The sequence below is a fragment of the Polypterus senegalus genome, chromosome 6 (assembly GCF_016835505.1).
Source record: "Polypterus senegalus isolate Bchr_013 chromosome 6, ASM1683550v1, whole genome shotgun sequence".
In the NCBI taxonomy this organism is placed as follows: domain Eukaryota; kingdom Metazoa; phylum Chordata; class Cladistia; order Polypteriformes; family Polypteridae; genus Polypterus; species Polypterus senegalus.
The window spans coordinates 104,131,036-104,145,401 of NC_053159.1; the positions used below are offsets into that span (position 1 = coordinate 104,131,036).

The window sequence follows — 14,366 nt, forward strand, 5'->3', positions numbered from 1 at the left end:
GCTTTAATGCATTTCATCATGAAAATGATATCAAGTATTTATCTTAGCATTCTAAATTTTCAGAAAGCAGGAATATCATGAAGTGAATGGATTCTGTATAGTGATTGCTGTCTTCTCTTAGTGCGGAGGAAGTCAGTTTAAGAAGCGTAGTGATTAACCACTGGGTCGGGGAACGTAACACAAAGCATTTAATGTGCTGCATTAATTTATGAACAGGGTAAATTAAGTAATTGATTAAACATTGATTTTAGGAAGAAGTTTAGTTTACGACATTCTTCTTTAATTATGAAGTAAACTATGAGAATAAAGTGGAAATGTCGACTTTAATCTCAACATAAACAGCGAGAATAAAGTGGAAATGTTGACTTTGTTCTTGACATATAGTTTGTTTTTTTCTTCCCAGTATAGCTTTGCTTGAAGCAAGGTTCATATTAATGCAGTTTGCCTAAATGATGGTTCAGTTGGTAAAGATGTCATCACCAAGTTGCACTTGTTTTATTTTATTTTAATTTGGTGAATACTGTGTAATGCACCTGGGCTTGAAGTCTTAAAGTAATAGTGCCACTATCAGTAATAGTACTGTTATTTATTTTATTGTTATTATTTATTAGTTTAAATATTATGCAGTTTAATGATGATAAAGTTGTTTAAAAAGTCACTTTAACATGTCAGTGGACAGAGATTGTTAACATTAACAGAAAGTGTAGTTGGTTTACAAAAAATATTTACTATTTATTCCTTTTCTAAGACATATTCGGTGCAATACAATTTTTGACAAGCACTTCTGGATATTTTACTCAGTCTAAATGCCTCTTTGTATGGTTGAAAATATGTTGTCAAAATTACAGTTTGTTTTTGAAAAATTTGTTCAATAAAGAGGTTCCATATTTTGACTGCTTCTGTCATGCAATGTGATACCTTCTCTATTTGTACCACCCCCTTGAAAACTATCACTTTATGGGGCAATGCAAAACTGTATTAATACTTGCGTGCACATTATAATGTTTTTTTTTGTACAATGTACAATACTCTTCACAGTGGAACAGGTTATTCTTAGCCAGTAATTGTAGTGGAAAATGTGGTTAACATCCACTCATGCATGGGGAAAAAAAATACCGTTGAATACCGTGAAACCGGGATAATTTAGAAAAATACTGCGATATAGAATTTTGGTCATACCGCCCACCCCTAATCGTAACAAAAATAAAAAACCGGTATACCGCCCAGCACTACTTGACAGTCCTGACAATGTTTGAAAATGTTTAAATAAAAGGTGGGCTTTCTTTGTGAAAATTTAAGGGCCGATGGAATACGGTACTTTGCTATGGATGAGGTGTTTTTTTAGGAAAAAGTATATGATTCGAGTATAGCTATATTGAAATATAGATTTGTGTATTGTGTCGCATACACTGAAAATCACACACATTGAATCCCATACACATTGGTGCTTACATAAGCAAGGAAAGCTGTATATTTTTGTATGTGCAAACACTATCTGGACTAAAGTGTCTGTGAAAACGTTGCAAGTGAGCCATATTCCAGTGCCATTCACTCACAGCTTACTTTGTTTACAATCTGCAGTCTTGCGTTCCCAACCTCAAATTGATACTGGCTGTGTGCTTCTATATCAGACACTTGGCACACTTTTTGCAGAACTGCATCATGCAGTATGAGTAAGGGATGAATAAAACAAATGGTGAGCAGTTGTTTTCATTGAAATGTTGCATTTTACTTAATTTATTATTTTTTCTTTCCAGCTAATTAAAAATTGCTCTTTTGCTTTTTATGTTCAAATATTGAAATAGATTTATACCTTTTAGCACTGCAACTTTGGAAAGCTGCTTATGTCATAGCATCCCTCTGGGTCCTTCTCACTTCTGGTAGAATGAAGCTGTGCAATGTGTGAGAATGTAATTGGTATAAAATCACAGAAAATTGCATAAAGTGTCACCCTAAACATGCCAGTAACTGTGCTAACTGCTTATGTAGACTGTTTTAAACGTTCATGCTACTTAGCATTTACAAATATTTGCATTTCCTTAGAAACATGTGAGTGTGGTTGTAAGTTATTGAACTATTTCTTAAAAAGTTTCTACTTCATTGTTATATTTTATACTGTCAGCTGATTGAAATATATAGTTTTGCTTTTCACTAATAAACAATAAATTCTAAAGTAGTTTTCTATGCAACAGCAGCTCAACCTTGCAAATTTATATTTTTTTATTGAAAATATATGATAGCATTAAAAGTGAAAACATAGGCAAAAAATGATATCCCATGTTCTAAGAAATTATATATTTTTTATGTTCACTCAAGGTGTATTAGGCCATATGTGTTTTTTAGAAGTAGGGATGTAGTGATGCATTATATTGATGAGCTGATGGGCCATTAATGAGAACATAATAATTCAGATGCTACTTGGCATATGGCCTTGATGGTTGTAGTACTGATTAAATGCATAGCGTTCCTTTTGTTTAGACACTGATACACCAACATGAAATCCCATTTCCATCTGCATGTACAGATTATTACATTTTATGATAGGATGTGTTTTACATTCAAATGTGTTTATAAGTTTTCCAGTAATTTTAAGCATTCAGGCAAAACATTTTTTTTACCAAATTGTAAAAAGCATTTCATCCTGTATATGAAGTCATCTGGTTTATTGCCCATTGTTTTTTGAACACATGTACCTCTAAAGGGACAGTATTCACTGACTTTTCAAATTTAGCATGCATGTCATCATAAGGCACACAACTTTAGTGTGCAAGGAATTTTTTTTAGCATTTTTGCCCACTTAGATTCTTGAATGTTTCTCCACAGAGACTACTGATGTTAAAAAGAGCAACCCAGTAGATGTACTAATTTTTCCTGCTTTCATTTGTCACCAGGTGCATTTGTTCATGTGCATTTGTTAGGGGGCAACGTTTAAATCTATTAGTTTTTGTTTAGTGTTTCAAGGACAACAATACTGTAAAGTTTTTCTCCTCAGAGAAGTATGAGTAACTACTTGTTGTCTTAACAAAAAAAATGCACTTCTGTTGCTCAACTAGAATCTTCGTGTTTTTATATGTCAGTTAACTATGTGATGTAATGCTTCACAGACTGTAAAGTAGGGATATTTTTTTTATTTTTAAACTTCTTTTTTATTCATGGGAATGATTGTATGTTTTAAATATGGAGAAAGGAATAAAAAATTCCATTCCAGTTGCAGAGCTGGAACATATCTGAGAAGTATAGGCATTCAAAACAGGAACCAGCCCTGATAAGGCCATTCAATCAATCACACATTCACTTACACTAACACAGACATACACAAACAGCCATTTTATAAACATCATTTAAATTTCTATGCCAATTTGTGTTTTTGAAAGGAAAACTGAGTTGCTCACAGACAAAATTCCAAACAGACACTAGTAGAATAAAAATGCTGAATGCCTTTTTGAGGTAACATCTTGTGAATATGTACTGAGTATTTAAAATTTACACAGCAAAAATAAGCTGGAAAACATCTGTAAATGGATATATTTTTAAGGAATAAAGAAAATCTACACTTTTTTACCTACCTACCTCAACATTTCTGTGATCAATTACAAGTTCTATATATTGTTTTGCCATGTCCTTAGATAAACCATCATTTTAACTTATTCATATTCTAAAATCAAACAAGTACTATGTTGGATTGATGTTACCTGTTTAGTGAACATGAAAATAAGGTGAGAGACAGCACTACCTTTAAGGAAAAGGAATATTGGTTTGGATAATTGAATAATATGGTTTATCAAAAGATAACTGGTGACACAGAAAGACAAATTGGGCTTTGACTGATTTCATTTCATATTTATTTATATAGCACATTAAAAAGTCAATAAGTGTCAACCAAAGTGCTGCAGAATAAAATCCACTATGCCAAACTAAATAATTAACAAAATAAAAGAGAATAAAATGACTAACAGATTAAGAAAGCAATAGAATGAGAGAACCACAATCAACTGGCAGCAATATGAAATAAACCAAGATAGAACAGTCAGCTGAATACATAGTCTTTTAAATGACTCAGAAACCTGAGAAAATAAATAGCTTTTTGAATTTGATTTTAAAATATCTATTGTGGGGGATGACTTAATAAAAAAAATGGAAGAATATTCCAGAGTCTTGGGGCAGCTATAGAGAAGGCCTGGTCACCTGTAAACTTCAACCTAGAGCGTGGAACAGTTAGAAACATCTAATCAGAGGACCATAGGGCTCGAGAGGCAGAATGGAGGCTGACAAGGTCAGAGATACAGGTTGGAGCTATGCCATGGAGAGCTTTTAAAACAAGTAATAAAACCTTAAATTTGACTTTGTATTTAACAGGTAACCAATGCAATCACAGAAGTGATGCTCTTTTTATTCTTGGTACCAGTTAGAAGCTTCGTTGCTGCATTCTGGACCAACTGCAGGCGTGACAAGCATGACTGACATATTCCCAGGTAGAGAGTGCTACTTCCAGACATAAGCAGACTGCGACAGGAGCCACAGTGAATATAGCATGGGCATCAGGCTATTCCCATAGCAACGCTTTTGAGGCAGCTGGGTCATTGTGTTTAGCCTCAACAGTTCTGACTTTATGTAAGGAATTATTCCACTGTTTATATAAAGGTCTGAGCCTGAAGACACTATGTAAAGTCTGGAAGTAATATTTAAAACAAAACTAAATCCAAAAATAAATCCAGGCTGGACAGAAATGGCCAGATATATAGTTAGAGAAAGCAATGTGACTTCTCTATTTGTATGTACAGTTGAATTAAGACCACGTTAGCCAGCAAGCCACTAGACCAGCATTAAAACCCAGAGTCTGGGAAATAGTTACACCTACCTCCTAGATAGCTTAACACTAGAATCTCTGAAGCCTACGAAAACACTCGTAATCCCAGCCCACCTTAAATCCTCTCGCACCTCTCCATTAGCATCTTTTGTTTTCTAAATGTGTCGATCAGCACAAGCAGCCTGCTCTCCTAACCAACCCCCCATAGAACAACAGAGCTCACCTAGGGCAAAAAGTTCTCCCAGCTCAAGCCAAGGCTCCTTATCTACGTGTGAGGTGCCTGGTGTTGAATAGGTTAAAAAATATATCGTCATTTGGAATACATTCATTTAATGTGTGTTCCGTGCCTACAGCGATCTGTGTAAATGTAGGATGAAATGCTAACTCGTGATCAAGAGGTCGCCGGTTCAATTCTGAGCATGACCCTTTTGAGTAGCAAGCTGCTCTTATTGTTACTATTATAGAATAAAAAGATACATTTGATTTGAGTCTGTAACAGCCGAAGTAAATTTATGGTACTTGTAAAAGGTTTTTTTTTTTTTATTCAGTTTTATTCCCTCAGTCATATTTACACTCCCCCCTTATCTGACATTGCTGTTTTCAAATAAACAAGTGCTATAACAGGGATGAATTCAGATGAGGATGAGGGTTCTACATCAGAGAAAGAGAACAGAAGCCGTCCCTGAAAGAAACATCAGCTCACACATAAGGATGTTGGGCGTCATCCTGCCAGTGAATCTTATATATGTTATTTAACTGTTTACCTTGATTTATTTACTTCTCTTATTTACTATTGTAAAGTCACAAGTAGACTGCAGACCTTCCTGTGTTTGATCGACACAGGCATGATGATAAAGCACATGTGTAATGCATCGAAAAGTACGACAGCAGCTTCCATCTGCGGCTATAGACACTTCAGTACACGAGCAACTCTCCACACTAGTGTTTAGATCTGGGTGGTGTATATGCCCAATCTACCTGATGGCGTAGAGTCTATAGCTGCAGCTTCATAGGCTTCCGGGATTCTAGTGTTAAAAATGGGTTGCAATTTGAGGAAGTGGAGACTTACTCTAGTAGCATTAGCTGGATATATGGTGGAGGAGGGCCATGAGGTTCTCATGTTAGGATAGTGACTTAAATCCAGAGCAAGGAAATCAAATTAAAATCCAGTAAAATTCCAGGTTTATAAAAGTCCAATTCATAGACCATATTTAAATAGACTATTCATATCTTAGATCTTCCATGTGATCTTAAAACAGCATCAGTAGATCAGAAGAAAAACAGCCAAATAAACCTGAAGAGCAATGGAAGAAAGACACACCAGCATTCGCTCCTAGCCTGTTCTCTTAGGCTTTTAGTAACACATAAGCCCTATTAAAACTGCAGATGTAACAGGGATGCAGAAATCCCAACTGTACTTTCTCCAGTCTGCATTCTAGAAAAAATGGCTAAACTGTACCTTAGACCAAATTTTGTCAGCTCTTTACTTCATCTGATGACAAAGGTGTAAATCTAGAGTTGAGCTGGCAACTTTGCAGAGGCTTCCTTAGGCAAAGGCATCCAAATTGATAATTATCAGGCTTATGACCATGAACTGAACCTGACTGTATGTGATGGACAAAATTCCCTTATGCAGACACTGGTTCTTTAACTGAAGTGACATTGATTCCGTTAGCCAAGGTTACACCTTCCTTCAAAACTAGCTTCACTCATCTCTTCTTCTTCTTCTCTGAAATTTTTCTCTTTCTGAAACCTGAAAGCTTAGGTGCTGCTCCCTGTTTGGGGACCTGAAAGCTGACAATCCTTTTCTCTTTGGGGACCTGAAAGCTGACATCCACTCTGCCAGACCAATCTATGAGCCAGTGATTGAGCCCAGTCTGAAGAGACTGTGAAACAACCATTATTTCAAGAAGGGAAATTCAGCACCTACATCTTTGTGCCAGAGAGATTAATTATTTAGCCTGTGAAGTTGTTGAGGAGCCTAACAGTAAACTGAAAAAGGCAACATCACAGCACACCACAGTCAAAGGACCATGTAAGAAAATATAAAGAGTACACTCCAACGCAAGACCGCCACTTGATCCCAGAGCCACAATGGCAACAACTCCACACATCGGATACAATTAGACTTGGTATCATAATACTGTTTATCTGTGCCAAGATAAATTAGAACTCTAATTAGCCAGTAAAAAGCCAGCGTCTCTGTGTTGTTGTATATGCAGTTAATCATATTTCTATATACCTTGTGTTTATCAATAAATTGTATTAGTCTGTTTCTTCAAACTAGTGTTTCAGTTAACTTGACAGAAATGTAATAAGTCTAATAGCCGAAGACCCCCTCCTACACAGGTAGGTAAGGTAAACAAAGTGGGAATGGTACTAAATTATTTAATTATTTTCTGACACTGCCAAAGGCAAAACTGATTAGTATTTAACCAAGTAAAATTCTGTCTGTTTCCTATAATGCTGACTTTTTTTTGTTACATTTATTGGTTTGCAGGTTTGCTTTCCAGTATAATCCGTCTTTACAGCCCAGAGCCCTTGTGGTCTTTGGTTGTATTAGCAAGAGAGTGTCACATGGACAGATGAGACAGATTATCCGTATCCTCAGCAAGGTAGGAGACCCCTGGAATATGCACAGCCTTTTTCACTAGGCTCTTAATTTTATAATGATCCTTAAGCTTTTTGAGTTTAGAAAATTCTTGAGAAATTTTTGAAAGCAGTACTTCCTTACAAAAGCCACCGTTTGACATTTAGTGTTGTTATGTAACATCTAAATGTACTACTCTAGAGGTATTTAAAATGCACACCAGTTTGTTTTACTGTTTTTCTAAGCCATGCTACTTCTCATACATTTAGTGAATTTTTGATAGTTATTTATTTTTGTGCTAACAGTTCTGCACCCCCTTTTAAGTTTCACTTGTTTTATTTTGCTTTTTATTCAGTCTCTGTTGATTAACATGACATTCTGAAACATTCCTAAACAAAGTCAGGCACATGGGAATGGTCACAGTCTGCCACAGCAGCAGTGGGTTCAAGGCAAGAATCATCCCAGGGCATTCTAGTAGTCCATTTCAGGGCCAATTTAAGAACTTCTTCAGATTGATGTTGTAAGAATGACATTTGAGCTCTTTCGTGTAAACAGGAAGGTTTGGAATGCTGCTTAAATTCTTTTTTTAATTATACTTTTCCTTTACTATTTTTGTCATTGCCCCAGCTGACAGTGCCATATTGACTCTGGAGATATTTCTTGCAATTTGGCATCAATTACTATTACACAACCATTGCAGCCTGTCTGGGTACTGTTTCTGTGTCATATTTAATGCTGTACCTTGTACAGTATTGAGATTATAACTACTGATTACAGCTGGAATGGCTCTGGGGTAGAACAAGTGATCGCAATCTTCATGGAATATGATAAATGAGAAACTATATGTATACCACAGGTTCCTCTGATTATGTCAGGTAACCTTTTCCATTTCAACAGGCTGCAGTTCACATTGAATATACGTTTTTCAGATAGACATCACTAGGCAAGCTGATTCTCAAACAGGACACTATATACTGCTTAGACAGTATAAAGTAAAATTTACAACAGTTTTTGAAATGATACCCAGACAAGACCAGGAAATACTCTACATCTAGTATGTATTAATATTTTAAAGTTTTGTATTAAAAAACTTAACTGAAATGAATAACCCAATTAATGTTCTTTTGTTTTCATTGGACATTTGTTAAGAGACTACAGAAAGAAATTGACATATTAGTGTTTAATGGCATGCTGACCAATGAAAGATATCTGCCAACTTCAGGACTGTTAATTAACAGTGTTTCTATTCTGTGGATTTCACTTAACAACTCAAAAAAAATCCACTCAACTTGACTATTCCCAGCTCCCTATTTCCACCCCTAACTTCAAGTGTATTTTCAACTTGAAGGCTACAATTTACACACAAACAAGAAATATTGAATTGTGCCTCTTTGTTCTCTTCAGGGTTTAGAGAGTTGCCTGAAGGGTCCTGATAACTACAATAGTCAGGTTTTGATAGAGGCCACTGTGATTGCACTGACTAAACTGCAACCACTTCTCAATAAGGTATGAATGCTTACATGTCCTTGTTTGTCTGCCATTGACTTAAGGTTCTTTTCAGAGTACTAATTTTTTTTTTTTTTTCTTTTTTTCTCCAGGACTCTCCACTACACAAAGCCCTTTTTTGGGTGGCCATTGCAGTTCTTCAGCTGGATGAAGTTAATCTCTATTCAGCAGGAACAGCCTTACTGGAACAAAACTTGCACACACTAGACAGTTTCCGGGTTTTCAATGATAAGGTAACCATGTAAATATAGCTCATGTCTAACAGAAGTAAGAATAAAACTGTCACTTCACACAGTTAATCTTTTATGTTTTTTTAAGCAGGCATCTCACAATTAAAAATAATCTGTGGCTAAACTAATTTATAAATTCATATAGCATTTACTTGGTGTTCTGTTTTTGCTGTAATGACCTTTAGCAAGCAAGTTTATAACATTGTATTTTTGTATGCAACACCTTTAAGTGAGCTGACAACTATTCTATCCAACATTTCATTTACTTAGTAGAGATTACAGATGATATGATAAATGTCAAAGAAACATTGTTTTTGGAATTTTAATTCTTCTCTTGGTATGTAACATTTTTTCTGTGCCACGTAGAAGAGTATCTAATGTTTTTACACCTTATCTCCCTTATCGATAATAATGCAGGAAGTAATAATTCATATTGCTTATTCTTTATGTTAAGATTTTAAAGATGTATTTGATGTGAAATGAAATCTAACAGAGTAGAAATTAACCATTGTTAATTTCAGCAAGGAAAAGCAAAATCTTGTATCTGACAATTGCAGTAGTTTTAAAAAACATTCTTATGACAGCTCCATGTTAAGACGGCCCTTATTTCAATTAGGTGAGGTCAGGTTGGGAAGCATGTACTGGTACAGCATGTTGCCACGCCCACCACATGACAAAACAACTCAGTTTCCTGGTTGGAAAACCCCCCAGGCAGACACATGGCCCATTCCCACTCTCCAGAAATGACCATCTATCTACCAGAGCCAGGTGTTAAGTAGGCGTCCCCATTGCCTGGTCCAGCTGCTCAGGTCCTCAGCAATGAGGATCCTGCAAGCCGGATCACCATCTGGAAATCACGCCATTTGGCCGTGATGCCATAACTGACGCTCCCTCACAATGCAGGAAATGTGCCTCATTCGGGACCCAAAGATTCTCTAAAGAGACACAGTACCAAAGGAGTCCAGTCATTGTCTCAGGTCACTGGATAGCGTCCATGTCTTGCAACTACAGTTGTGTGAAAAACTATTTGCCGCCTTCCTGATTTCTTATTCTTTTGCATGTTTGTCACAAAAAATGTTTCTGATCATCAAACACATTTAACCATTAGTCAAATATAACACAAGTAAACACAAAATGCAGTTTTTAAATGATGGTTTTTATTATTTTAGGGAGAAAAAAAATCCAAACCGACATGGCCCTGTGTCAAAAAGTAATTGCCCCCTGAACCTAATAACTGGTTGGGCCACCCTTAGCAGCAATAACTGCAAACAAGCGTTTGCGATAACATGCAATGAGTCTTTTACAGCGCTCTGGAGGAATTTTGGCCCACTCATCTTTGCAGAATTGTTGTAGTTCAGCTTTATTTGAGGGTTTTCTAGCATGAACCACCTTTTTAAGGTCATGCCATAGCATCTCAATTGGATTCAGGTCAGGACTTTGACTAGGCCACTCCAAAGTCTTCATGTTGTTTTTCTTCAGCCATTCAGAGGTGGATTTGCTGGTGTGTTTTGGGTCATTGTCCTGTTGCAGCACCCAAGATCACTTCAGATTGAGTTGACGAACAGATGGCTGGACATTCTCCTTCAGGATTTTTTGGTAGACAGTAGAATTCATGGTTCCATCTATCACAGCAAGCCTTCCAGGTCCTGAAGCAGCAAAACAACCCCAGACCATCACACTACCCCCACCATATTTTACTGTTGGTATGATGTTCTTTTTCTGAAATGCTGTGTTCCTTTTATGCCAGATGTAGCGGGACATTTGCCTTCCAAAAAGTTCAATTTTGTCTCATCAGTCCACAAGGTATTTTCCCAAAAGTCTTGGCAATCATTGAGATGTTTCTTAGCAAAATTGAGACGAGCCCTAATGTTCTTTTTGCTTAACAGTGGTTTGCGTCTTGGAAATCTGCCATGCAGGCCGTTTTTGCCCAGTCTCTTTCTTATGGTGGAGTCATGAACACTAACCTTAATTGAGGCAAGTGAGGCCTGCAGTTCTTTAGACGTTGTCCTGGGGTCTTTTGTGACCTCTCGGATGAGTCGTCTCTGCGCTCTTGGGGTAATTTTGGTCGGCCGGCCACTCCTGGGAAGGTTCACCACTGTTCCATGTTTTTGCCATTTGTGGATAATGGCTCTCACTGTGGTTCACTGGAGTCCCAAAGCTTTAGAAATGGCTTTATAACCTTTACCAGACTGATAGATCTCAATTACTTCTGTTCTCATTTGTTCCTGAGTTTCTTTGGATCTTGGCATGATGTCTAGCTTTTGAGGTGCTTTTGGTCTACTTCTCTGTGTCAGGCAGCTCCTATTTAAGTGATTTCTTGATTGAAACAGGTGTGGCAGTAATCAGGCCTGGGGGTGGCTACGGAAATTGAACTCAGGTGTGATACACCACAGTTAGGTTATTTTTAACAAGGGGCAATTACTTTTCACACAGGGCCATGTAGGTTTGGATTTTTTCTCCCTAAGTAATAAAAACCATCATTTAAAAACTGCATTTTGTGTTTACTTGTGTTATATTTAACTAATGATTAAATGTGTGTGATGATCAGAAACGTTTTGTGTGACAAACATGCAAAAGAATAAGAAATCAGGAAGGGGGCAAATAGTTTTTCACACCACTGTATATAGCAAAATGGGACCACCAGGGCTCTGAAGACTTGGACCTTTGTCCTTTTGCACGAATATCAGGAGTTCTGCACACCTGTTTCCAGTGACCTCATAACCCCCCGCGCTCTCCCATTCCGTCTATTGACTCCATAGGAAAGTCAGCAGAGACATGAGTATCGCTGCCGAGGTAAGTAAAACTCTTGACGAGGTTTACATTCCCTCTGCAGAAAGACACACTGCTGAAAGCTGTGCCCAAGAGGTTATTAAAGGCCTGGATCTTGGTTTTTATCCTGGATACTCACATGCCAAAACACTGAGACTTCTTGCTCAGTCTCTTGAGAGCCCCAATCAGAGCCTCATTGACTCTGAGAAGATCACAGCATAATTGGCAAAGTCAAAATCAGTGGATCTCTCTTTACCAACAGATGCCACACAGCCACTGGGCCCCCCGAACCTGCCCAACACCCAATCCATGCAACCACTGAACAGAGTAGGAGCAAGAATACACCACTGAAAAAACCCAGAACCAACTGGGAAAAACACAAAGGTTCTGCCTCCACTCTGCACAACACTCATACTACCAATGTATGGGCCAGCCATTATATCCAACAACTTCAGGAGGACTCCCAAGAAAGTCTCAGGATTTCTCACTAGGCAAGCTCGATCAACTAAATTGAACGCTGTATGAAAATTGACAACGGCTGCAAAGATAATATTTGCATTTGTGCTCAATGAAACCTCTGTGTCTGGATGCGGTCGATGGTAGACTTCTTAGGCGTAAAACCAGACTGCTTGGGTCACTAATAGGTGAGTAAGTGATCACAGATCCTATTGAGGATAACCCTAGCAAGGACCCTACCAGGCACCAAGAACAATGATTATACCCCTTTAGCAATCCAGGCATTGACCTTTTCCTTTCCAAATAGGGACAACAACTCCCGTTTTCCAGTCAGCTTAGATGACGCCCATCTCCCAAATGGAAGCAAATGTAATCATCTTGTGTTCCTTTTGCAAAGTCGAGGAACATGGAGCCACTTTCACCACAGTCCTCATAGCCAGCAGTGACAGTGCCAGTTGTCACATTGAAGTCATGCATGACCAGAAGAGAGTTACCTCGCGAGCACCCATCAATCACCAAGCACAGTTGCTAATAAAATGTCTTCCTCACTGAGACATCATTTCATTCGGAGCATACACTGAGACAACAGACAAGGCACCCAGAGAGTGCTTAATTGGAATCTCATAATATACTCATTGAAAGGAGTGACATCAGACACCATTGGAGGGAGTCATGCCACCACAGCAACAACTACTCCATGAGTATACCAGCACTATGATCGATCAGACCAATAAAAGCTGCACCCACCTACAGAGATTTGGCCAGTCCAAGGTCCGCACATCTCAAGCTTACAAAGCTCCTCCAACAGAAGAGGAAGATGGTCGTCATGTTGGAAAGGCAAGACTTTCCACATACCTACCCAGATGGGCACCTCAAATTGGAACTCAAGTACTGCTGTGCAGTTTGCGACGCCTCAGCACTACACCAGTTCCTATCCCCAACAGGCCTGACCCCATTAGCTCTCCAACGGTTTCAGCTCTTCTAGGGCTGAGGCTCTCGAGGGCTTTCTCCTATCCCCTTCATAATGCGAGCAGCCTTCCTGTAGGTGGCTGCAGCAGAGCTACTCCCATGGAGAGGAGAAAAGAGTCTTGTCTGCTGTTTCAGATGTACGTGAAGTTTTTACGGCGGCTAGAATGCCAATTCTGCCACCAACCCAGACGTTTTCCCAGCAAGTTGGAGGACCACTTGCAGGGTCGGATGTAGTTTAACGTCATACCCATTTCAATTAGTGGATTCATAAATGCTGAATAGTGTTTAATGTTGCTTCTTCATAGCTCCAGTAAACTGTCTTTGAATCCTGACCAGGTTTTACTATGTTTTAATAAGTTTTCTTGGGCTTTGGCCTCAATGAAAGACTGTAGGTGTGAGTATGAATGACCTGTGTAATGAACTTACTTCTTGTCTAGATGTAGTTCCTGCCTTTTCCCCTTGGATCTGAACAGGCTCCAACCTGCCATAATCTCATAGCTGCATTAAGCAAATTTAAAGATAAACGAATGGATGAAAAAATAAGATTCCATAGTGGTATATCAGAGTTGTTTTGCATGGGGTAAAGAAGTCAGTCAAAGGAATACTCCACACAAAAATTATACTTATTTTAAATTTACTTACCCCATGTAGTTTGAAGTGGTTACAAAAAATTTTTATCTCATTATTTCATGGAGAAATTTAATACTTAATATTCCAACTCAACGTGATCAATAGGTTGCAATGTCAAAAAATGTGAAAAAAGCCCATGTAAAATTCTCATGTAACTCATATTGTATAGACCACATGTCTAATATCCATTTGTATGGTCAAACTGTGTTTATTTATAGTCAGTTAACAGTTACTTCTTGAAAACTCTGCATTAAATGGAAACAAGGAAGACATCATTCTATTCATGCTGTGCATTTAAATGACAGGTTTCATCGCCAGTGAATGAGGGGGAGATCTTCAAGTTTAGTCAAACTGGCACCTATAGAATAGCAACATTTCAAAATGATGGCAGTAATATTTCAGTTTTTTT

General features: G+C 37.8%; 1 protein-coding gene across 3 annotated transcripts in view; it reads left to right on the forward strand.

The window, feature by feature from the left end:
• Positions 1-14,366, forward strand: part of nf1a (neurofibromin 1a) — a 405,866-nt gene that overhangs the window by 326,736 nt on the left and 64,764 nt on the right. For all 3 annotated transcript variants that reach the window (XM_039756663.1, XM_039756665.1, XM_039756666.1), the window contains 3 exons: positions 7,308-7,422; positions 8,802-8,903; positions 8,996-9,136. In XM_039756663.1, the coding sequence (XP_039612597.1) occupies positions 7,308-7,422; positions 8,802-8,903; positions 8,996-9,136 (358 nt within the window). The remainder of the gene's footprint in view (positions 1-7,307; positions 7,423-8,801; positions 8,904-8,995; positions 9,137-14,366) is intronic.